Consider the following 26643-nt stretch of genomic DNA (forward strand, 5'->3'; position numbering starts at 1 on the left):
TCCTTTTTTGCCTTTAACTTTAAAAAAAATCGTGGTCTACTACTTACTGCTGCACTGTGTACTCTACCAGTCATTTTGGATGTACATATTTTGATTTTGTATAAATTTTTAATCTATATGTATTTCAATTTGTTTGCAATCAATTTCACAATACCTTTGTGTATATGCGTATTTGTGCGTGATCTACATGTTATTTATCCATGAATCAAAGTCGGCATGAATTTTATATTCCTTGTAGAACCTCTGGTTATACCAGTTACTTGAGCAGGGTACTTACCATTTTTTCCATTGAGCAAAAATTCTAATGACACTACACACACTATAGCTTTTTAACTTAAGAGTGGAGTCGAGAAGAACGAAACGTACCACAGTCAATGCACGTTTATTTTTTTGACAACATTATTAAGATCCTGCTCATGCATGATTGTATTTTATCTTAAGATTTTATTTATTGCTTTTCAGTTGCATTGTGTTCGCGTAATTTAACTGTAACTGCAAAGGATGGATAGATAGAAATAAATATAATAAATAAGTACTTATAGCATATCTAAAATTATACCAGAAGAAAATTCTGCAAAAATAAATTAGATGCGTAGTCTGTCACTTATTTACAGTCGGGAAAATATAAGAAAAAAAGGTTGAGAAGTGCTCCTTGATCTCTATGTATTTCTGTAAAAAAAAACATACAATTTACATATACACAGACACTACCTCCGCGTCCAGTAGCACTTCTTGAAATTTTGAGCTATACTATTTTGGAAATCAAATTTGGATAAAGTTTTAGATATAATTTAGTGACCTTTACTTTATTTATGTCGCGTTATCATCTGTGTTTACAAATATTTTCAATAAATGTAATTAATCAATTATGTTTTTAAAACTATGCTTAATTAACCGAAAAAGTTGATGTAAACAATAAAATTGACTATTTTATAAAAAAATATTTTTTATTTACTATACCTTTATAAATAAGTAACATGCCACATAAAAATAACAAAAACAAACTCAATCACTGCTGCTGCTCTCGGATAAATCTGCCTTATCTTTTGGCAAAATAGGCTTCCTTTTCTTGGGCTTTCGCTTACGGTCTATTGTGGGCTTCCTGAAGATCTCAATAGCTTTCATTTTATTCTCAAGCAGATGCTGTTTATCTTTCTCTCTTTGTGGAATAATCTCTTGGTATCTATCAGTCTTTGGTACGTTGATTTCTATGCCCGATGTGCCATCTTTAACTTCGACTACTTTGACATGTTTAGGACCTTGTTCTTTTTTCTTTTGTTTTGGTTTAGAAGGCCCAGCTTCATTTTCCGTTGAAGTTCTAACAATTTTCTTTCGTTTCTTAGTAGTTTTTGCAGTTTCTGCTTCAGTCGGATTTGCCTCGGCATTTTGTCCTTCTGGACCCATTTTCTGCACAGCTGCCTTAACTCTCTTACTCATTTGATCTTCCAATGTTTGGAATTCTATTCTCCTTTTGAAATAATCATGGATCGTCTTTTGATTTTTCCTATCCTTCATTCTTGCTAGCACAGGCTTGATAATCTCGTCAAATTTCTGTTGAGACCAGCCAAATTTACTTTTTGCATAATCTCTTAACACAGTTATGTCTAATTCGCCCCAAGTAAATTTGTCCTCGCTTTTCTCGATATTGGGCTCCATATATGCTTGAACCACCTAAAAATAAATTTAGTGTTCAATAAAACTATGATTGGCGTTAAGATATGTAGAAGCTTTACACAATTTATCATTGAATCAGAATTTATTATTGAATATCGAATTTAAATTACAGGATAGCTCTACCATATTAGCAACTGCAAGAAACCTCAAGCATTTCGTGCAACTGTCAGCCTGTTTGTTTAGGCAGGTAGTCTAACAAGATTAATTACGTAACTTACTCGAATACTTGGAAAGTCCTCTGACAGAGTAACATTTCTCAGTTTCTTCTTCAAACTTGTGTTATCAGTCCTCTTTCCTGCTTTAACCCATAGTTTAAATTCTTTCAGGCCATCCAACAGCTTCGCGTAGCGGACTTGTTTGGAAGTTTCTGCTAGCACTTGCTTCTTGTTGAAAGGGAAGGAGGCTAGAATTTCCATGGCTGTCACTGGGCCGACGCCAGCCACTCCTGTTGTGTAGTCACTCCCGACCAAGAGCGCCAGCAATATCAACTGCTCCCTGTTCAAATCTGCAATATATAAAAAAAAGTAAAATGCCTTGTCATAAAAAAAAATTGTATAGAACGTACAACACTCGCGCTTTATACAACTGTTTGGTGCAATTTAAAACTTACTGAAAGATTTTTCGATCCTTTCTGAGACATACTGCAAGACATGTTTCTTTTGATTGAAGAAATTCTTATAAACCGTTTGCCCTCCAAATAGCCAAATATCACTGTCATCGGTAATAGTACCATCTGTCAATTTGACACTTTCTAGAAACGCACACTGAGCTTCAGCTTCCATTGGCGCAACAATGTACGGAATACCGAAAATTTGCAATAATTCCTGGGCCTCTTTTGTCATTTGTTCAGTGATATTCCTTCCTATGCGATCCAGTCTGCCTTTTTCTTGGTTCAAATATTGTTCCTCACTTTGAATCTCTTCTACCATTGAGTTCAGTTGTTCAGTAGTTAAAGGTTCTTTTGGTTGTTTATTTGGTTCTACCGGTTTATCGTTATTAACAAGTTCTTTGTTAGATTCCTTATCGTTAGTGTCAATAATGTTTTTGGGAACGCTTTCAATATTGACTACCCTATCATTATTTTGTTTCTGTGGTTGCATAAGCGAGGATGATTCTGCTGTCATTGGTTCGGAGACAGGATTAGATACAGATTTGCCATTTTCTGTACAAACTAGATCCTTGGTTATATTCTCTTTAAAACCCTGTTTGTCAGCTATGCTGACTTCATTGCCATGTTGTTTGTTGGGTTGTGCACTGGCTGGTGATTCTTTTACTACTTTTGTGTTTGTATTAGATTCCTCAACGCATTCTAACGACATTTGTATGGCTTTCTGTAGTTCATCGTCTTCATCTGTAAATAGATCTTGTTGATCATGCTTTACATCTTCCGTCGCTTTCTTTTGTTGAGTGGTATTTTCCATTGGCATTAGTCTAGGTTGGGCTATAATCGTACTGTCAGTCGGTTCCTTCTTTGGAACAATATTTTCTAAAGTATTGCTTACAGGTTTCTTAATACTATTGGAATTAACAATGGGTGAAAAAACGTCTGCAAAAATATCATCTTCATCATTTGGAATGTCATCCACATTTAGCGTAAGTTCTACGACAGGCTTGTGTGACTTATCTTCTAGTTCAGGTACTTCTTCAAAATCATCATCAGTATCACTAGACTCTAAATCCTTAGAATAAATACTTTCTTTCATGGTATTCAATGTTTCCTTTATTATTTTAGGTACTTCTTCAAACTCATCATCGGTATCACTAGACTCTAGATCCTTAGCATTAACACTTTTTTTCATGGTATTAACTGTTTCATTTAATACTTTAGGTACTTCTTCAAACTCATCATCAGTATCACTAGACTCTAGATGCTTAGTATTAATATTTTCTTTCATGGGATTCACTGGTTGATTCAAGAGTTCATCAGGTACTTCATCTAATTCGCCAACGCCACTAGACTCTAAATCACGAACTATAAAACTTTTGTCTGTTTCATTCATTGTCTGTTTTTCTTCAACAGGCACTTCAATATCAGAGTCTAAAGATATTACATCTGGTTCAGTATTTTCAACAAACATAACTGATGCTTGAGTAGATTCAACATTCTCATTTGTTTCATCCTGTGTATCTTCTCTCTGATTCTCAATATCAATACTCTTTTTATCTGCATTGTCGGAATGAATTATTTCTGGTCGTGATTCTTCATCACTCGAAGATAATTCTACAATGTCAGCAATTATCGACTTTTCACTGTTAATTTCTTTCAATATTTGGTTTACTTCTGGTGCCTTTGATTTAGTGTTCCCACTTTTTGATCGACGAGTAACAATTTTTTCAATGGCTTTATGAGTGTAATCACAGTATTGCATAATGTACGCTTTTGCGGTGGACAAGTCTGGCTGTTCCAGTTCATCTTCAGAATCACTCATATCTGAGTAATCTGTGTCTGTCAAAACTGAGGTCCAGGAGTCATCAGTCTTAGATTGACATCCACTTGTATTAGTTTCGTCTGCACATTCTAAAGACATTTGAATGGCCTTTTGCATATCATCTTCCAATTCATCATGTTTACCTGGCTTTTCTGTGGGTAGAGATTCCTCTGTGCTTGTCTGTGGTTTATTTTCCGCCTCTTTCCTTTCTTTGGCTTTTGCCAAAGCTTCCCTGACATTATTAATGAGTAAATACCTAGTGTTATTATTAGACGCAATGCGTCTAGTGGGTAAGCTCTCTATCTTGGTGTCAATACCTTCTTCATTCAGCAATGATTCCAATTCATTCATTGACATCCCAACATCTCCCATTTCTTTCTCTGTTTCTTCTATACATTCTTGTACTTTTCTTCTCTTCAGTAACCTCTGCATCTAAAACAGAACCAAACATAAATTAACCATACATACAATAGGATACAGATTTGTAGAATATGAATACCCTATACAATAATTATATTATGGTGCAATGCAATAAAACAAAGATTTTATCTTTTATTCAAGTAATATCAAAATATTCCTATCTATAAACATATGGGAATAGCTTAATTTTACTCACCTGGAAATCAGAAAAGTTATCACTTTTCTTTGGTAATGTGTGAAGTTTACCCCATGAGTTCATTTTTCTTGTTTCCTTCAATTCAATAAGCAGATCATACTTTTCTTTTGCTGGTAACTTTTTGAAACTGTCAGACTGAAGGTCCACCGAGTGTAAATCAACAATGGAGCCACTTGACGTGTCTTCATCATCTGATGACCTTGGACAATACAATGTAGGGTAATTCGCCAGCAACTGGCCATCTTAAACTAAAAGTGAATTCTATTCACATATAAACAGAATTCATTTTAGTATAAGGTTTCAATAACTGGCCAGCCTTCAATAACTAGCCACCTTGTACTAAAATGAATTTTGTTTATAGGGAATAGAATTCATTTTTAGTTTTGGGTGGCCAGTTACTGGCGAGTTATCCTATGTTGAGTTTACTATAAATTTCAAGTTCATTAGTTGGATGTAATAATGCAGTGTGTTATCAAAACTTTTTGAGAACACCTTAAATTAAGTAATGAGCACCAATTTTGCTTCAATATATATAAATGATAATTGTACAAACAGAAATATAACTGCCTCACTGTGGACCTTGTCGGTTGGTAATAAGGTTCACATATGGTGAGTTTTATAAGTTTTAATGATACATACTCCGAGTCAGATTCCTCTCTCTCTGGCAAGGCCGGTAACTTGAACATGTCATCTTGTTCTTTATTGACTGGATTAGCTCTCTTGGTTGGAGATATCTGCTTGCCCAACAAGCTGCCAATTGCTGTTTTCTTGCCGAGTAGAATGGCTAGCTCTCTTTTTAGGCGCTCTGATTCTGAGTGGTACTTGTTTTTGCTGTCTTGCCGTTTTGCCTTAAACATTTCATATATTCTGAACATAAACAATACCATATTGCAATGTGAATAGATAGAGAGATCTGATAGATATATGTAAATATTGAGAACTTACAATTGTTTCTTTTTTCAATTCTGGAAAGGCACCATCAAAAACAAATACAGGTTTGATCCTGAAATAGAGCAGCTTGCAGAGACGCTGGAAGAGACCTATGAGATGAGCATTTGGTAAAGGTGCTCCCTTGGCATCTTGATAACCTTTTACAACCTGATGCAACCATATTGAGATATCTGTGGGAAAATCGAGTTATTTAATTAATAATCCATCCATATGGTTTGAGATAATTTCTGTGTTGGTAATTAAACAAAATGATCATACCCACGGCGAGTACTTTGTTCTCTAAAGTCTCGACTGGTACCGGCTTCCCCGCGGGCTCAACCAGCCGCCACAGACCGGTGACTCCCATCGCACGCGATTAAATTCCACAACACACTTTTTGTTTAATAAACATACTCTAACTAACAAATACATGTATTAGGACACATAACATAGGTCGCTTCCCACGGAATCTCCGGTCAATCGTCGGTCTCTTCCTCACACATCGCAACCTTTTCGCTTCGTGAACTCCGTGTATTTATCACACACACAGTTGCAATTGAAATGTTAGCTACTGGCGCATCACGTTCATAAATATGTGTTTGGTTCACTACAACGTATCAAATGTTTTACTACGCTGAGACGCCCACTCTTTCCCACACTTTATTTTCTCACGCCCCATGCGTAACCCCACATCCTATCCTATGACCGACCGACCGGCTGACAGTTCAGTCGGCGCTCCGCAGTCCGCGATTCGGCCGACCCTCTGCTATCATTCCGGTGATTCGTTTGTGCGCGACTGCGCGTGCAGTCAACACCGACAACACGCTTGCACCCCGCATTATTTAGTCTATGGTCATTTGACAGTTCACAATGTTCACATTTCTGGCGTTGTCGAATTTATCACGAGATAAACACAAGTTTTATTAAGTTTTTTACTAAATATTGTCTGGATATTCATTAAAAAAAGATCACAACAATTCAAATTTCGCATAGGGAGTGGAATTATTAATTTACATTTCGTGGAATGTTGGCTGTACTGTCCGAAAATTCTGACTCGGAACAGGTGTTTTTGAAAGAAATGTGTTGCAGTTCCCATAGTTATTAATTTTTAGTGTCGTGAATAATAAAAAAGTGTATCGATCCGCGTCGGCCAGATCACACGGTCGCTCATTATTTTGGCTCGGAAGGACGAACTGGATGTCGCTTGGCGTTCGTAAACAACTAGCTGATAAACAAGGACGCCACTCTGTCTCCGAGAATCATTCACATGATGAGGTGGTTCAGGCCGACGGCCGAGAGCTCCAGCTAGGGGCTATGGTGCAGCACTTGAGCGAGCAGGGGGTGATGACCGCGGGCGATCGGTGAGGTGGCGCCGTGGCGAGGATGCCGCACCAGTTCGGCGCGGGCCTGGGCGGCGCGGTGGGCGCGGCGGGGGGCGGGTCGCCGCCGCCTCAGCACGGCGCGCTGTTCCCGCGGTACGCGAGCGCGGCAGGCCCCGGCGCTGGCGCCTACCGCCCCGAGGAGCGCCGCCTCACGCGCGAGGCTATGGAGCGCTACCTGCGAGACCGCGCCGACATGGTCGTCGTTATACTGCACGCTAAAGTCGCGCAGAAGTCCTATGGCAATGAGAAAAGGTTTTTCTGTCCACCACCCTGTATATACCTATTTGGTGATGGCTGGCGGCTGCGGCGTGAGCGCATGCTGCGCGAAGGCGAGACGGAGCAGGCGGCCCAGCTCTGTGCCTTCATAGGCATAGGAAACTCCGACCAAGACATGCAGCAGCTCGACCTGAACAATGGGAAACAGTACTGTGCAGCTAAAACCCTGTACATATCAGACTCTGACAAGCGAAAGCACTTTATGCTATCAGTTAAGATGTTTTATGGAAACGGACATGACATTGGTATATTTAATAGTAAGAGAATTAAAGTAATATCTAAGCCTTCTAAGAAGAAGCAGTCATTGAAGAATGCAGACTTATGTATTGCAAGTGGTACTAAGGTAGCTTTATTTAATCGTCTTAGGTCACAGACAGTGTCAACTAGATATCTGCATGTAGAAAATGGGAACTTCCATGCGTCGTCAACGCAGTGGGGAGCGTTCACAATCCACCTGCTGGATGACAATGAGAGTGAATCGGAGGAATTTGCAGTGCGAGACGGATATGTACACTATGGGTCCACTGTGAAGCTAGTCTGCTCTGTGACAGGCATGGCTTTGCCTAGGCTAATAATAAGAAAGGTAAGTTGACACCACTTTATGGTGTTATAATACAGTGCATGAAAGTTTTTTATAAAGTTAACATCATTGTAAATTGTTATAAAACTGACATTTATCCAAATTACATCATAGTAAACAAAAATGACCTTGTAAACTTGACTTGATTTAGAATGTTTTTATATATTTCACAATTCTTGCTTTATCAAATGAATCAAATGATGATACAACACTAAAGTATAAAAGTTATCTCAGTCGAAGGTGATATTATATACTCTCTATATCTAAAAATATATTTTTAATTAATTGCATGCTGCATATCATCCTACACAGTTTAATCAGTTCACCATAAATAATTTTTGGGTAGAGAAATATAAGCCATTATACCTAATGGTGATGACTGACCCCTAGTTGCCTGGCTTAAAGTAATTGTAAATAGGCTCTAGTATAGTCGCAATCAGATATATCGAAGCGGCCACGGTGCTCACTAATATCTGAACAGGAACACGCCTCTATAGACAAGGGGCTAGAGTGGTGTTCAGATATTTGTGAGTGCCTTGGCAACTCCAATATATGTGACGGCAACTTAAATTCCCATATCATTATTGCAGATAATTACTGTTCAGTTAAAGAATAAGTTCAGTACCTATTTATTTATTGTAATGTTTGTATAGTCTTTGGTACAAAAAGTTACAGGAAATTTAGGTATGCCCTATCCGATTGGATTGTGATGGTCCTTGTAGTAAAAAAAAAATCCCATACAACACAACAAAATGAATGAAATTGAATTGTTATTATTTTTAAATGAATGAAACTTTTTGAATTTTACTGTAGAAGGACTTACTGCTTGTTTTATTTATTTAAATACTTGTCAATTCATGACATCCTGCTTAGCACCTACCAACCACAATTATCCTAACTGAACTGACCATCAGTGGACCTTATGTCCATGCTATAAGGTTTACAAATTGTCAGTAACAGTGTGGACAATTACATGGTAGTTATAGGTACATATCTCAAATAAAGTTTGAATGGTGTAAGTAGGTAAATACACATTTTCAAGACATATTGCATACTTGTAAAATATGTACCATATCAGTTGAAGGAATTAAATAAGTAGGTGAAAGTTATGACTACTACAGTACGCAGTTTTTAAATATTTTTTACAGAAAATGGTTTAGGTGGGCATTCAGGATAGTGCTTATCTTAGGGTACTTACCTATTTGGAATAGATATCGTATGACCCTGAGTTTTCCTATATTCTTGAAAAAGTTGCGAATAAAAATTACTTGTGTAGACACTTATAAGAGTCAGGAGCAGAAGTAACTAGGGTGATGTAGGCAAAATGATCTGCGCACGCCCTTAATATTATAAACGCGAAACGCTCTGTCTGGCTGTCTGTTACCTCTTCACACTTAAACCACAGAACCGATTTAGATGAAATTTGGTATGGAGATAGTTTGAGGCCTGAGAAAGGATATAGGGTAATTTAGTACATCATTCCACGCAGATGGAGGCACGGGCAGAAGTTAGTAATAAATAAATATTATTGGTCCATTTTACACATTCCTACCTACCTAGTCACACTAGGTGATAATTTAACAACCAAGTGGTGCTCAGATCATTTTGAACACCACGCCCGCTTAGCTGCGTCTGTTTCTAACTATACGTACCTATTTATGGATGTAGCTAATAAGCCGCTAAATTGCGCAGTCTTGCAGAAAAGCTCATGCAACGTGATTCATTACTTATGTTTGCAGATTTTATCAAAAGCGTGATAGGATCTCTAATGACTATCGTGTAAGTACTTAGGGTAAAGTTGATAGGCAGACGTTCAATATCGTTTTTTTAGGTACCTATTCAATATGGATTGAATTGTTTTTCATCACACAATCACATTCATAAAGGGTGCTACTTTACGCATTCCTATAGACATAGTACCTAATAGCCGATTCAATTTAATATTACTGTCTAAAAAGCAATGTATTTTACAAGTACGCAATATGTATTGAAAATGTGTATTTACCTTACACCATTAAATATGTACCTATAACTACCATCTAATTGTCCACACTGTTACTGACAATTCATATACCTTATTGCATGGACATAAGGTCCACCAAAGGTTAGTTCAGTAGGATTGTTGCGGTTGGTAGGTGGTAAGCAGGATGTCACGAATTGACAAGTATTTAAATAAATAAAACAAGCAGCAAGTCCTTCTACAGTAAAATTCAAAAAGTTTCATTGGCTTTAAAATAATTCGATCAATGAAAGTAGTATAGGTAAGATAGGAGTATTCGTATATTCGGCTATGGGTAACGTATAATGCCAGCAACACACTTGGCTTTTGGTCACTTTCGTTTACGATATGATTTGCGGGCAAACCGATGCGCCTGACCAAGCCGATGCGCCGTAATGATGTTAGCCAAAGATGTCTCCTTTCAACTTTTTCTTTTTGTCCTACAGGTAGACAAGCAGATGGCCCTCCTAGAGGCTGACGACCCGGTCTCCCAACTCCACAAATGCGCGTTCTACATGAAGGACACAGAACGCATGTATCTGTGCCTATCGCAGGAGCGAATCATACAATTCCAAGCCACACCGTGCCCTAAGGAGCCCAATAAGGAGATGATCAATGATGGAGCTTGTTGGACCATCATCTCGACAGATAAGGCAGAGTACCAGTTTTACGAAGGCATGGGACCCGTCAGGTGAGTTCTGTACTATTGACATGGCCTTCTGAAAGGACACCAGGATGACTAGGAATCTTAGGGTTTAGGTACCGCGAAAATCTAAAATCTAAATTTCGAACGAAACTTCGATTTTCTTTCGCGGTATATAAAGTCCTCATATCATTGGTCTATCGTTTGACTCCTACTGAACGCGACAACATGTATGTAAAATTCTGTAAAACTGCAATAAGTCGAGCAAACATCATCTATCCCTTTAAAATATGACGATCACATCACATTAGCAACGCTGCAATACAGCTCATCTGCTGCGTACACGCATTGTCGCTGACTGACAGGGCTGCCAAGCGTATAAAAATATCGTGTTACATTAATAAATAAAATAGAATTAACAGATGAGATAATTTTCTCCAAACCACCATCATCATTTGGAACCATCGCAACATCATAGAAATGATTTATGCGACAATTTGTACAAAAATGTGCATTTTTTAAATTAATGCTTTTGAAAATTGAGCGCATTATTTTTTAAATTAATGCTTTTGAAAATTGAGCGCATTTTACAGTCATTTTAGTAGGTAAAAATATCTTTTGAGTTATCGACTGACGATTTGGACTAGTACATCGCAGCACATCCTTACGACAATACACACACACACACACACACACACACACTACACTACTTGCAATATACATACTTAGCCACTTTGACTATCAGTGTATATTTGATATACATAGTTACACCCAGCTGCAAAAGTGTATTGACACTTTATGAATAAAGTCTCAGTGGACAAAAGTCCACAAGTACAAAATGTAGCTCGCTTTACGATATGTTTCCTGTGTACGATAACTTTTAACCAATTGTACGATAATTCGTTTGCACTCGCCTTGTAACCGGCAACCCTGCTGCCACATGCGTCCCGATGTTCCCATGCCTAATTACGAAAACACCGCGTTCTCCCACGCTCCGCATAGTATTTAGATTACAGCTGTATCGCTGTATCAATAATGTGCGATAAGTGCCCGTCAATAATAATGATTGGCGGAATTCAATAACTTACTTCCCTCTTCCTGATGTTGTTAACTGAGTGATAGTTCCTGGTATAATTTTAAAATTGATATAGGTATATAAACTGATGCTTATAAGAGACGTTTACATCAAATCATCCTAATAGGTACCAAGATCCGTCCATATGATTCCTACCCACCGTACCGGGTGTCACGGATGACCATACAAATTATTTACACGATAATAAGATTGTAGGCAGTTTGTTCTATTCATGGACACTTTTTTTGAAATTTGAAAATTGTTGGACGAAATGATAGAAATGTCTACTGAACCATGGTTTTCGTATAAAGGTTCATCGAGTCTCGTCTTAAGGTCTTGACCTATGTTCTAAAAAAGAACACGTTACGCGGTTTCTGTCCAGAACGCCTAGCCAAGATGACGTCGTACATCGACAAACGCAAAACGAAAAGTAAAAATGTACCGGGATGACAGATGCTACGAAAAGTCACGATCATGACGTGAATCGTTCCGTTATTTAAGTTTTAACCTCCTAAGACCCAAGGTCCTACCTATAGTACTTATTCAGTTTGATGTCATTTAAACCATGTTCAATTGCAACAGAGTTGCTTTTGCTTTGTTTCGTTCAATTTTCAACTCTATTTCCTAAATTTTAGGTTCAAATTTCAGTGGCAAATTTTGGATGTTTCATTTGTATGGCTGGGCCTTAGGAGGATAATCAATGATTGTCATCTTGAAAGTGACTTTATTAAGGACATTACATAGTCATATTAGGTAGAGTAGAATCCTGAAGTTTCTTACAAAAATCTTACTTAAAAAGTCGAGAACTTGCATGCAATTTTATTGAAATGCGGATCACTGCGATACAAAGATTACGATCTATCTAATACCGCAAATTTAACGAAAATTGTAGGCATACAAGTTCACGCACCGTCTAAATGGGACTTAAGCGTTATCGACGTTACCCCAATGCATCTAGTAATCTGATGTTATAAATATACTAATCTTATCTGCTAGTCGTTTTTCTCAAATTATCTATCAATTTAACGCCTTAGCATTAAAGGCGTGTTCGGTTATTTATAGGTTATTGGCTTTTCTGATATATCTGATAGCAACGAAAGGATTTATGGAAGTTGTTGTAATTATATTCATTCTTATGCAGAAATGTAGCGGAAACTCGATGTAGGTAAATTAAACAAAGTGTGGGAATAAATACATGTACGGTTCCCAAAGATGGTGCGACTGATAGTTGTTAAACTTTTACATTGTCAACACAACACCTCTATGCAGCAAAAGTTTATGATTATGTGTGAGGTGTCAAAAGTTACTTTCCCAATTAAGAAAGACATTGGTCTTCAAAAGCTGTTTGAAAACATGTTAGCAAAATCGCAAGCTTTCCAATTATATAGCATGGTAAAATATAGTCAAGAATCTACTTGTAAAAAGCGTCGACTTCAGCCATAGCAAGCCCTTGGAGATTAGGCAGTCAAATATGTCCCCTCATTATAAAAAATATATAAAATGAAATTCACATCAACTTTATCCCAAAGTAAGTTCAAAAGTGCAAAAGTGGAGGCCACTTTATGAATGAATTCTATTCATAATGTGTCCATGCCATTGACATAGATATCTAGGGACTGGCTTTACGGGCAATAATAATGAGGGCAATGAGGCATGACAGGGGCCAGTACAGCGGTGTGAAATCGCTACAACGCGATTGATTGATGAGTTCGCATCACGCGCGCGATTGGTTGACGAGTTCGCATTACGCGCACTATTGGTCGCAACTAGTCGCATTAGACTGCACGATTGGTTGGAATTCGTGGGTAGCACCGCTGAACTAGTAACGATGTTTAGTGCTCCATTAGCCCGTCCTTAGATATATTATACGTCAATGGTCCATGCATATGTTGCAGCTTGCTGTACATTTCGCAAGGCCCTCTAGTGTGGCAAAGAGTCTCATACTACTGATATATTCGAGGCTATTAGTTTGGCCATGCATAACACCGCTTTAGGCTAATAAGGTGTTTTCATTCAACAGGTCCCCAGTGACACCGGTACCCCTCGTCCACTCCCTCAACCTCAACGGCGGCGGCGACGTCGCCATGCTAGAACTGGCCGGCGACAACTTCACGCCGTCCCTACAAGTGTGGTTCGGAGATGTGGAAGCGGAGACGATGTACCGCTGCGCCGAGTCCATGCTGTGTGTGGTGCCGGATATATCGCAGTTCAGGGGGCAGTGGCTATGGGTGCGGCAGCCTACGCAGGTGAGAACTGTCTCTTTCTCTCGTACCTCTCGCTCCATCAACCTCAACGGCGGCGGCGACGTCGCCATGCTAGAACTGGCCGGCGACAACTTCACGCCGTCCCTACGTGGTTCGGAGACGTGGAAGCGGAGACGATGTCAAAAACTCAACTCTCACCAGTCACTGAGGGGGCAGTAGCTGTGGGTGGACTATCTGTATCTTTTCAGCTGGCCCTCAGTGAGTGAATGAGCGTGTTTAATGTCAAGGCAAGGCAAGTTAAATTGATGTGTGACCCAAATAAAAAAAACCGGCCAAGTGCGAGTCGGACTCGCGCACGGAGGGTTCCGCGCCATCAACAAAAAATATAGAGCAAAACAAGCAAAAAAACGGTCACCCATCCAAGTACTGACCCCGCCCGACGTTGATTAACTTCGGTCAAAAATCACGTTTGTTGTATGGGAGCCCCACTTAAATCTTTATTTTATTCTGTTTTTAATATTTGTTGTTATAGCGGCAACAGTAAATACATCATCTGTGAAAATTTTAACTGTCTAGCTATCACGGTTCGTGAGATACAGCCTGGTGACAGACGGACGGACGGACGGACGGACCGACGGACGGACGGACGGACGGACAGCGGAGTCTTAGTAATAGGGTCCCGTTTTTTTACCCTTTGGGTACGGAACCCTAAAAAAACTACCTACCTTTGACTTTGTCTACCGCGCAAATACTAGAATCATTATACCAATAAAATATTACTTGTTATAGGTATTACCTTAGTAAGTGTCAATTAGAGTTATTCTCTTTTTCCTTTGTCTAATAACAGTAATTAATGGCAATATAATTACCATCAATTATCACAGCTTCAGAACAAAGACGTATCTATACCTATATACAATGGTAGTCATTAGTCGTTCAAGTAAAAAGTTATTTTAAAGAGTAAATACAGAATGAAAATTCTATTGACAAAGATATTCTACTGCGACCAGGGTAAGTATGCACCGACTTGGTACTTTTGGCAGTGACAATTTATGCCCGGCCATACTTTACGTAAAACTTGGCGTGCGACTCTATATATAAAGATTTCGAAATATCAAATCATTATTCAAGATTGAAGAATCAAAAACGCCTCTGTATAAGTACCGTACCTACTTATACATACTTAAAGTAGGTAGTTTAAGTACGTTCCAATCCAATAGGTATATCAAACATTCCGAATTATTATAACGGTTATCCGAAATATATTATAAAAAATACTTTGTTTATTTATTTCGTACTTTGTTTACATGAAAAAGATGATTAGTTTCCTTCAAACGTGATAGCCTCTACACTATCTACGGCTCTTTTACAATTATAAACTCTATCTGAACGTAATAAGGCTATAAATGTATTGTAGCCGGCCCTTCCCGCGACTATTAGCCCTAATGCAGTGTTTACAGGCGGTAATGCCGACGTCACGGGATCGAGTTCCCACGGGTGACGCTCGATCATAATCGACGGTGACTGACGATTTGACAGATTAAGGCCGCTTTTGACATGGTTATATTTACTTTGCTGGATGAAAAATACTGCAAAAAAGTGGATGTACGGGTAGGTTAAGAGCTTGCAAGTTGTAATGATAAGAATCTCTAACGATATCATGCTAAATTTAGTCAGGGATAAAGCGGATTTTACCATAGTTTAGCTACTAGTATGGGAGTATTGTTTTTGTAGTTGGAACATTGATAGTTAATCGTATTAAGGAAATATAAACAAACAGGTCGCACCCATCACAATAAGTAAACAATAACTTTAAATACGGAACAAATGACGGGGTTCGAGCACAATTTACCCATTCACAAACTACCTGTTACCTGGATTAACCATTTCGTGTCTGAGGGTCTACCGCGAAAAAACGAAAATCGAAATTTCGTTATCTGCCTCTATCCCTCGAATAGGCACGTGCAAAAAAATATATTTTCGGTTTTCGCGTCAGGACCTGTGGATTTTAGGCGATTTGAACATTTGTATTACGCTACATATAGGCAAGTTGCTAAGTAGACCTATAGGTACTGCCTCATTGCCGTGTTTCATTAATATATTGGAATATGCATTCGAATAGGTAGAGTTAGACTTCTATAAAATTATGCGGCATAAATAACACTTGCACTGCGTGTGCTATTAAAATCGTTGCAGACTTATCTTGGCCTAACTCTCTTGTGTTGTGACTCTTTACTTTATTCTCAAAGTCAAACGGGGCTTACTAACTGGTGTTGTGATTCTAAATGTGCGTGACTTACGAATAATAAATCAAATAAGTAATTTACATTGTAAAAACGCGATAGTCACTAATAAATGCTAAATTAATGATAATAAATGGTAAGGCGTGACGCACTTGCCACATTTCTGTGTTAGTGTATTCTGTATACAGGCAATAAGTCGTGTAGGTTACTTCGTATTGGACTAATTTCAAAGTACTAAACATTTTGTTATATTAAATTTCATCCTTTCTATGCGCTGTATGAAGGCCTAAGTGATGTTCTTATTTCTCAAAAATAGCCTTTTTGCCTTATTAGGTACTTTTTAGGGTTCCGTAGCCAAATGGCAAAAAACGGAACCCTTATAGATTCGTCATGTCTGTCTGTCTGTCTGTCTGTCCGTCTGTCTGTCCGTCCGTATGTCACAGCCACTTTTCTCCGAAACTATAAGAACTATACTGTTGAAACTTGGTAAGTAGATGTATTCTGTGAACCGCATTAAGATTTTCACACAAAAATAGAAAAAAACAATAAATTTTTGGGGATCCCCATACTTCGAACTGAAACTCAAAAATTTTTTTTTCATCAAACCCATACGTGTGGGGTATCTATGGATAGGTCTTCAAAAATGATATTGAGGTTTCTAATATCATTTTTTTCTAAACTGAATAGTTTGCGCGAGAGACACTTCCAAAGTGGTAAAATGTGTGTCTCCCCCCCCCCCCCCCCCCTGTAACTTCTAAAATAAGAGAATGATAAAACTAAAAAAAATATATGATGTACATTACCATGTAAACTTCCACCGAAAATTGGTTTGAACGAGATCTAGTAAGTAGTTTTTTTTTATACGTCATAAATCGCCTAAATACGGAACCCTTCATGGGCGATTCCGACTCGCACTTGGCCGCTTTTTTTTTCAGCATATGATAAAACTTGTCTCCGTCTACTTCAGGTGCCCGTGTCCCTCGTCCGCAACGACGGGATCATCTACGCCACGGGGCTCACGTTCACGTACACGCCGGAGCCCGGCCCGCGCCCGGCCTGCGCGCCCGTCGATGACGTCATGCGCCCCGAGGCCGCCGCGACGGCCTGGCACCACGAACCGCACGCGGGGCATCCCGCGCATCCGGCCCATGCGCTGCAATAAGCCCTGGCGACGGCTCGTACGTGGATAACACACCGTAGAAAGGATCGGCTGAGAGCGCCTCTGCAGGCTTGAACGACCTGCGACACGGCCATCCTGCCCGAAGTGTACGACACCAACCAAAGAATCAAGATAGAATTCTCGATTCGGTGAGTGAATTGCGAACATTATAAAGTCCATTCCAGCTGTTTTGTTATATTTGGTAAACAATTAAAATGCACATTTTCAGGCTTAAACACTTGCATGGTATACGGGGCTAGCACGCGATTCGTAGTGATGTTGAGCGAATGACAGTTATCAGCGCTATATACATCGTTCGGTCAATTGCTGCCATTGTTGCATATTGTCGCGATTTGCGAGCTGTTTTAGGGAACAAAATGCATTTTAATTTATAAAATTTTTACCAAGTATAACGTAAGTGAATAGGTATATTGGATGAACTGTAGTTAGTTTCGATAGTGCCTAGAAAGCTTTATTATTGATACGGATTGCCACGTCGAACGCTTCGCCGACTGTGAAACGACGTGCCTCTTTTGTAAACGTATGTTTATTAATTAATATCGAGATTATCACACCAAAATCATATGTTAAGGTCAGATTATTTCTGTGAGACTCGGTCGAGCTATTACTATAATCTACCTACAGTGCGTGAGATGTTACCACATGTTTATGGCCAATGATAAGACATCAAGACCTGAACTATGTTCTAACACCTCAGGTACTGTAAATAGTGATGTCATAATAAGGACAAAGCTAGCGAGACCAACTCATTAAACCTGGTAGGGGGACGTTTAGAGGTATTAAGATAATTTCTCGCAGCTTATATGCAAGACAACTTTGTCGTTCGTCAATAAGACGCCATTGGCAATCATTGCAATTAGAAATAACCCTTCTTGACCTGACAACCGACAAATTGTTATAGTTTGTAGCTTTCTAATAGACCCCGAAGGCTAATCCTATTGTCTATTGTTAAGAAAAACCGCTCGTGCCACGTGCCACAACCACCTGCATAAAAAATCGGTACTTCGGTTACTGAGTGCCGGCGAGTCGAACGCTACAGAACCAGTCTAAAATGTGTCATCGAGATGCGTAACAAAGGCGCGTTATCGGAGAGCGCACCTACACTGGTTTTTTGAGCGTTGGACTAGCCCGCGCTCAGGTGCCAAATAGAATAATTAGGACCCTTTTTTGCAGGTAAGTAGCACGTGCGGTTTTACTGAACAATAGACAATAGGATTAGCCTTCGGGGTCTATTAGAAAGCTACAAACTATACTTCTCGCTGACAATCAATGTGTTCAGCCACTCACTCTTTACACTCTTCTTCTTATACAAAGACATTTCGAAAGACTTGTCCACTGTATACTATTGTGTAATCCAAGCTTAATAAATAGCCGCTTGTGGAAGTTAGTTCCTACACTGGCATTTAACATTTGCCAATATAAAATTAATGTACGTATCGAAACGTGGAAGATCTCTCTGCTCTTAGATTTGTTTCTTCGGGGCCAAATAGCTGTAATCCATGACAAGTCATTCAGTATGTTGTAGCGATTATGATTAGTATTACATAATTTTAACATTTGTGTTGACGGTGATATGTGATGGAATTTTAAACGCGCACGCTTACAAAGTGTATATCTAACGAAATAACAACGCGACGCCAAATAAGTTCAGTTAGGTTAATTTATATTGTCTCTTTGCACAATTTGTTTCATTCAACAATAGATAAATCATGGTCTAATAAAACATGGTCTTCTCTTCCCAGAGTGTCACTTGCCTACGTCACAATAACATTGCCACTTTATTTCAACATAACATGTTACATGGGTACATTATATCTATGGTTAATAAGTTAATTTATTTCTTTATAATTTAATAATTTTCATTTATATGTATTTTATCTTAAATTGTACAATAACACGTCATTTTTAATTATTCGTTAGCAATATCTTCCGATTCACGAAAGAAATTTCAGACGTTCGGGTAATTCTGTTTACACTACTGGCAACACAGGATAGCGCTGTCACATTTGACAATCCGCCATTTTGTCCCTGACCGACCGTCCTTGTCGAACGCGTGTTAATCGTTATTTCCTTCTCGCTCAGTGTCAGCAGTCGCAGTGTTTTCCAAACTTTTCACGTCGTAAGCTTCGTAATTAATGTTTTGTTACGAAAATGGTTGGCTGCTCTATTCGGAACTGTAAGAGTAGGAGTGAAAAGTGCAGTATAGATTTGTTTTATTTTACTATGTTTCTACATGAATAACTTAAAATTAATGCCGTTAAAATAATTTTCACTGTTGGTTAAAATTCTCCCACATTTTAAAGTTTGAGAACCTGTAAACAGCATGATGACGTAGGCAAGTGCCAGTTAGGTCATTCGCGAATCTCGGAAGAGAGTACCAGGCGGAGTATATTATTATACCATGAGATAAATCAACTGTAGAGCCAAACCCATGTGGAAAATATCTTGTGGAGCAATTTCAGATCAACTAACTTGATTGTCAAACCACAAAATTAAATAATTGATAATCTAGTTACTACAATTCGTACGGCGCCAAATATATTTTTCTTCTGTGTGAGCTACTGTAGTTGTTTTGTCTATAGCTCAAGTCAAACTTCACTTTACTCACTTTTCGCTTTTTTAGTTACTGCTAAGATGCTTTAATAAAAGATTGTTGTATACAACCTCAAAGACGCCGGAGTTGCAATATTTGTCATTAGTGCACCGAATATCTCATTTTACGGCAACCGCTAGTTAAAATGCTCTAAGAATACTTGTATTAGATTTTAATTGTAATCAGTTTGTTAAATTATTTGCACTCGCCCAAGGGCTCTCAGCAAGCTGATATGACGTAATGTATAATAAAATAACCGAGACTTTAAAGAACAAATAGATAGTTAAGCTAGTTTTAGTACATAGTACAGTTTCGTATTGTTGAAAAACACAAATTGAAATTATATTTATTTTTAATCCAATTTCATTTTGTAGGAAACTTGTGTGGAAAAATTCTGATTCGATGTGTATTATTAAGCAAAAGTGTGATTTCCAACATTCCATTCGGAAAGTGTAATATTGAAGTACAAAAAATAACAATATTTTTGTAGCACAACATTTGATTATCAAGATAATTTTATGGAATTGGTCGTACAGTATTACAAATACGTTAGAGTTAGAGATTGGTATGATTAAATAAATACGCAGTAATTACGTCAATTTGTATGAGATGGTCGATTGTCTTTTTAAAATGCTGTTTACTCGTGAGTTTTTATCATTTTACATTTGGTAATTATATATTTGAAAATTCGTGTTTAAACGAACTGCTCGTGTATTATAAGTACCCACTATGAATCGAAGCGGTGGATTTGAAATATGAATATTTTTAATAAAACTGAATTTAAATAAAAAAAACCTATTTTTTTTATTGTCTACCACACATGGTCCGCTATAGCCGCGCTTTGAGTTGTTCCCACGTACTTGTGTAGGAGCACTAACACATTAATTCTTATCGTCTAATTAAAGCTAAGGTCAAGTAATTATGAATCGGCGTTAATCGAGGAATCAGTGCTCGGTGTGGGAACGTCTTCAAAAAACTCTTCACATGATAATAACGTCTTCCCCTACATACCGTTCCGCTCTGCTGGGACTGACCTCAGATAATTATCATAAGTTTATACCCATTCGCCATTGTTCGCTGAGATTCAGAATAACTCGTACACTAATATTTATAAGAACGCTTGTTTCCGGGGTTCGTTAGGCAGCTAAAGAGCCTGAAGGCGGGAGTCATTTCGCTATTATCCCGCGGCAATTTCTAGTGAAGCGATTAATAGAAAATTGCCTTGAAATTGCTGGTTACAATGGCGCAGATAGATTCATTAGTTATTATTGGAATTTACAAGCACCCTTTTAACCCTTTTTAAATATTTTTTATATATTTTATTATGTATTTAAATAAAATAAAAATATGCAATTAAAAAAAGGTACTACCTACTCAGTTCAATTTAGATTTTCACAACAATTTATATAAAAAATTTGAAAATGTCTGATTTTTGAAAGATAAGGTATTTTTAACCCTTTGAACGCCACGCCTGTCGTGTGCGGTAAGTACGTGTCATCGTGAATCTTATCGGAATGCACGAAGGTTGATATTGGGCCTTAGCCGCGTGCGTCATTTGACGTCTTTGCCGGTCAAAGTGTTAATTTTAATATCTTTATTCTAAAATAATCTGAAGCTTCCGTCCAAGGTGCCAATTAAATATTAAATGTTTTTAGAATGACGAAATCGTTAGGTATTGGGTCATTTAGTCTGTCGCGTCTAAAAGTTTGTCGGTTAAGAAACTTATTTGCATGTATTTTCCTAGGAAACCATCAACTTTCCTCTAAGGTATCTACTACTAATGGCTGTATTACAGGTACAGTGATAGATGTCATCTTAATACAACTGCGAGATTTTGCGTTTTAAGGTTATACATTGTATGCAGATGACAGCTATCTCAGTACCCAAGCTATTAGAAAAATACTATAGATAAAATGCCTATTTATATTTTGTATATGCCTATATGCGAGAATACAATTTAATGTCGATGGTTGACATGCTGAAATTAGCACGGAAAGACAAGACAAAGGGCGTGGGATACACTCTCTGAAGAGTAAAGGCATGGTTCATTCACAAGACCAGGCCTATAACAATTACCATAGCGACGACTGGTTTCCCAACAAATCGCCATGCTGCCATGCAATCAGTGACGCCCAGTGACGTCACACAAGAGATGCGTGGACATAAACGATCATTCAGAAAGAAATCCGCGCAAAAACTCCCACAGATCGCTCATTATCAGATAATAACTAAGTGGCGGACTTTCCTGCATCCTGCTACATAACTAATCATTTCCTTGACTTAATTGTCTGAGATAAGAAGGTTTTAAACCTTTATGACTTGATAATGTCCGGTTTGAGATTTTCCGCCGTCATGATCTTAATGTTTGCCTATTGGCTTCGTTAACCTTTATGTTCCAAGTTTAGTTACGATCCCCTTCCGTTTATAAGTTTCTTTAGGGTCGTGTTTTGAAGATTTTTTCGTCCGATAGGTTAAGTATTTTATAATAAAATAATACCAAATAAAATAAACACAAATTTAGGTAACCAAGTTGGCGACAGTGCCATCTGGTGAAATCAGTTCAGAAATGGAAATCATGTGAGCATGCGGTATAGACCAACACAAGTGGCTGAACTTGCCAGTGATGGCAGTGCAGCGATACAGTAGTGGTGGAGGAACGGCAGGCGGCCTGTTGTTGATAAGGTCCCCACAGACCTTACGAATTCAACCAGAATCAGCCTTTCCAATAAAATGAACGACAAGCAACGTGCAAAACTTTGAAAGAAAACCATCTTTTGCCCTCATTTGCCTCACTTCAAATTGCATTGTTTTCTTAATATTCAGTTGTTTCTTTAGACACAAAAACTTCGCAACTAAACCTACCAGTGTTTTCTTAAGGCGCCAACACCATGTTCTCATATTAATTACAATCTCGCATGGCGTGACTGCATCGATTATTGTCATCGGTGACGTGCAAGAAGCAGTGACGCCAGAACGAGCACGTAACCATTCATTCATGGCCTGAAAAAACGCATCCTGCTGCATGATTGCCGGGGAAAACTGACAATTATGGGGCAAAAACTGAAAAATACCAGGATGTTCATGTGACAAAAACTGAGAAGACTGCAGGATGATTAAATACCAGAAAAAATTACAGCGGAGGCTTTTACTGTACCTATTATTTCAGATGTTAATAACTGAAGAAAGGAGTGTGGGAATGTTTTGTTGTAATAAACTAAAAATAAGTCTGACATCTTTGAATTTTGGACGGTTTTAGAAAAAATTCTTCAGGCGAACACTTCGGCTGTGGATTAAGGCTATTTTGAGGGCCTGGAGTGTGGGGTTCTTCAGGAAAGGAGTTAAAGGGCTTAAGTATTGAAGTTATTACAATAGCTACTTAATAGTTAGGAACCTACGTAATCTTCCAGATGTAGGCAAGGTTGATTGTCTCCAATCATGACGTGGGGTACTTTTTTGGTCACTAACTTGGCAAAAAGAAAAAAACTCGATCCCGGATCAAAATGTTGGTCATTTACCTTACTAATTAAGTACGTTACGCCGCCGGGGGCTGTGAGAAAGCCGAGCAATGTGTACACAATTGACTCATTGTCTGTGCTTTTTACATTCTGCCAGGTTGATCTATGGAGCCAAGATATGCAGAGTGTGGGAACAGCGGGCTGCTCGTGTTTTCCGACATGTCATCTCCGACCGTGGGAAGGAAGCGCCCAACATCGAATTAGCAATTAAAATATTTTATATTCGTTTGTTTCAGAAGTCAGATTAGCGTAGGTATGATCACGCGATAAGAATTATGGCGGGGTAATTTGATTGAACAAAAGGTATCATAATTGGTAGGTAGGTACCTAACTATCGTGCAATTCGTGAGTATTGCTAAAGTCACTAAATTAATGTGTGCCGACACCTTATCAGATGCTTACAGTTTCAGACAGCTGAGGATTATGCTGTACTTATTTCGGATGTTAATAACCGAAGAAATAAGGGATACCTATGGGTTTTTTTCGTCGTATAGAGGTACTTACCAATAACACTTATGGTCGGTTTTAGAGTAATTTCTTCACGCAAACGCTTCGGCCGTCGATTGAGGTTTTTTCGAGGCGACAATGGTTATTCAAGAAAGAAATGAACAAGGCTTGTAAAGTATGTAACATAGCACTTGCGCCCATGGCAAGAATGATCATAGTGAGTGTTTTTACACTAGAAAATACTTTATCCAGAAACTACGTAGGTACCGTAAGAAGTCCTTCCTTGACGGATAGAAAAAAAGTCTAAAAATAAGATGGTTAAGAAGAAACTTTATAATACGTCAAAAATGTTATCCTGATCTCGCAGGAAAAAAATGCTAATCCGTAAATGTCAAGCGATCTTTCCGTGAAGGCAAGATTAATGTTGATTGCCGTTATTTCCTTCAGACGTGAATAAGAAATCATTGTTATATCAGCAATTACATCTCCCTCATGATGCAAACACGTAGGTAACCTATTGTTGCATTAGATCATCTCGTTTGACGGAAGCTGATAGAGGAAGCACTTAATATGGTAGTGTCAAGACTGTCAAGATATGTGGCCTAGATGCTATATATGTAAGTATGTTTCCGCGATCACTTGTACATATATGTAAGTATGCGCAGAAATGCTAGCTGTAGGCAAAAACCAGGACAAAGGTGTAACTAAGTAGAGGAGCAAGCAATAGTAGCACTTAAGTAAAAATATAGGCAGGTACCTACATAATAAATTGCTGCTGGATGATAAGAGAATGCCTCTTGGCAGTAAGTCCGGTATGAACTGAAATAAATGTCATATACTCAGAAAAATAGTATAGTATAGTGTGACTACTCGAAATAATAACAAATTAAAATATTTTCTGAAAATAATTTAATTTGTTCTAGTAGGTAAGTCCGGTATGGTTTTCTTTTGTGCAATATTTAAATATTAAACAAATTTTGCAGAACTTTTAGTGCTCGATCATACAATACAAGACCTCTAGGTAGATGCGTAAATCGTAAATGGTGGACCTGTGCTGATTTGCTGATGCTGAGCTTGCTCTGCTACTCTCCGATTTCTATTGTATGGTGCTTGCGCGAATGAGGTGGAGTAATGTGGTTGATCGAGATCGACTCAACTGTGCGCCATGAACTTTCTAAGTGTCCGGCAACCTGTTCCGAGGGAAAAATCAACCTAGGCAGATACCATTGCATAATGAAACCACCGACGGTAGGTATATAGCTCCGTAAAACGATGGATGTTCGAAAGGGCCGCCCCCTGGTTGCCAAAGCCCAAAAGAGTTTGAGAATGGGTCTAGCACTCAAAGGTAGACAAAGGTATATAAGTATGGCCAATCTAGTTAACATGGCCACTTGGCAATTAAGAGTGAAATAGTTCAAGCGTTGATTATTTATTACAGTTAAGTATTATGTGTCATTAATCTTTCTAATATTAGCGCTGTAACCAGGAAGGCAATTTCTTTAATGACACCTTGATTGCTCGACTATAGGTAGGTATGCGGCCATTGTTTGCTCAGAAGAATTCTTTGAAGATTTTTAATGAAATAAGTAGGTACACGCTCAGTATACATAGATTGGCGTGTTAGCCTGCTATATATAGTTAAATAGTGTAATTTTGACTTTCTACTAGATAATTAAGTAATTGTAGCCCTTTAAGCAATACTTAACCCGTAAGTAATGGGACTTCAGCATGAAACAACGGTTATTGCGTGGGTTCTTTTCTTGCATGATGCTGAAAAACGTCGTCTTATGTTATGTATGTTGGTTGCTTGGTGTGAAAATTATTATGTACTGTTAGTAGGTAGGTACTTTTCCCTTCCCTTGGCCACAAGTGCTAAAACATTCCTAATTAACCAGATCTGGAGCCTCGAAGAAATTTATTCCAATTATAATACACACACGGTACCCGGTTCAGTGAACACTGGTCTAACAAACAAAAGAATGTCAGTCACCGTCATTTGGGCCGAGCCTCGTCACCAAAAATTGCGCACTTTAGGATGAGAAATCAGACACGAAATTGCTGTAAACACTCATATTCTTGATGGTAGATAAATGACTTCCTGCTACACAACAGCGCGTCATTATTCCGCCAGAATAGGCTGTGCCGTGAGAAAATCCCACGACTTTATTACGGATATATATATTTTTTTGTACCAATTAACAGTTTTTCTATTAGCCCGCTTTTTCTTTAATTGTTAGAATGTGTGCTACCTCTCGGTTCCATTTCAATTGTGTGAGTGGTGAATGTGTATCACTGGACTTGTTAAACAAATGAATTATTCGTACCTACGGTTCTTTCTGAACGTACATACTCGTTGTATACAACGAAGACTCAGGTGGAGAAGGTTCTGGGTGTCTATCAAAAGGTGCCTAAAGGTCAGGCAGCTTCACCTACTTTTTATCTATTTATCCATTTTGGATACCACCGCTATTAACTTTCAAATTAGCTTACCACCTCTCCCTTTAATTAGCGAGATACTGTAGCAGAACAGAACTAAATACCTACACAATAGGCAGGTACTTATAGTACCTACTAAAAAGTAGGTAAATAGTAGGTATAACAACTAGTTGTAAATGTGGACGGTTAAACTGTAATCACGGCACATGCTTTGTGCTGTTGTGTCTAATTTGCGGTAATTTTAGACGTTTTTGTGTGGACACGAAACATGCGATTGCCGTAACTACTTGTACCCTCGATTCAAACTTACCTAATCGCGTCGAGGCTCGTAGCTTAGTTCACTATATTACCTATTGGCTACGAAGAAATAATGTCGCGCAATAAGATTACGATTATTTAGTATCTTTTTCTACGCCTCTAG

The 26643-nt window shown here is 38.4% G+C and overlaps 2 protein-coding genes across 2 annotated transcripts; one reads left to right on the forward strand and one right to left on the reverse strand.

Moving 5' to 3' along the window:
- Positions 1 to 935: 935 nt before the first annotated feature.
- On the reverse strand, positions 936 to 6427 carry LOC134647826 (DNA excision repair protein ERCC-5). The gene is made up of 7 exons (XM_063502151.1): positions 5929 to 6427; positions 5665 to 5840; positions 5359 to 5567; positions 4720 to 4918; positions 2285 to 4535; positions 1893 to 2179; positions 936 to 1671 (listed from the first exon to the last, which is right to left on the reverse strand). Exons 1-7 carry the CDS (start codon positions 6014 to 6016, stop codon positions 1006 to 1008), a joined length of 3876 nt encoding a protein of 1291 aa, XP_063358221.1. The 5' UTR covers positions 6017 to 6427; the 3' UTR covers positions 936 to 1005.
- Positions 6428 to 6513: 86 nt separating this feature from the next.
- On the forward strand, positions 6514 to 17213 carry LOC134647827 (suppressor of hairless protein). The gene is made up of 4 exons (XM_063502152.1): positions 6514 to 7890; positions 10333 to 10577; positions 13625 to 13850; positions 17019 to 17213. Exons 1-4 carry the CDS (start codon positions 7033 to 7035, stop codon positions 17211 to 17213), a joined length of 1524 nt encoding a protein of 507 aa, XP_063358222.1. The 5' UTR covers positions 6514 to 7032.
- Positions 17214 to 26643: the final 9430 nt, after the last annotated feature.

The sequence above is a fragment of the Cydia amplana genome, chromosome 5 (genome assembly GCF_948474715.1).
Source record: "Cydia amplana chromosome 5, ilCydAmpl1.1, whole genome shotgun sequence".
NCBI classification, from domain to species: domain Eukaryota; kingdom Metazoa; phylum Arthropoda; class Insecta; order Lepidoptera; family Tortricidae; genus Cydia; species Cydia amplana.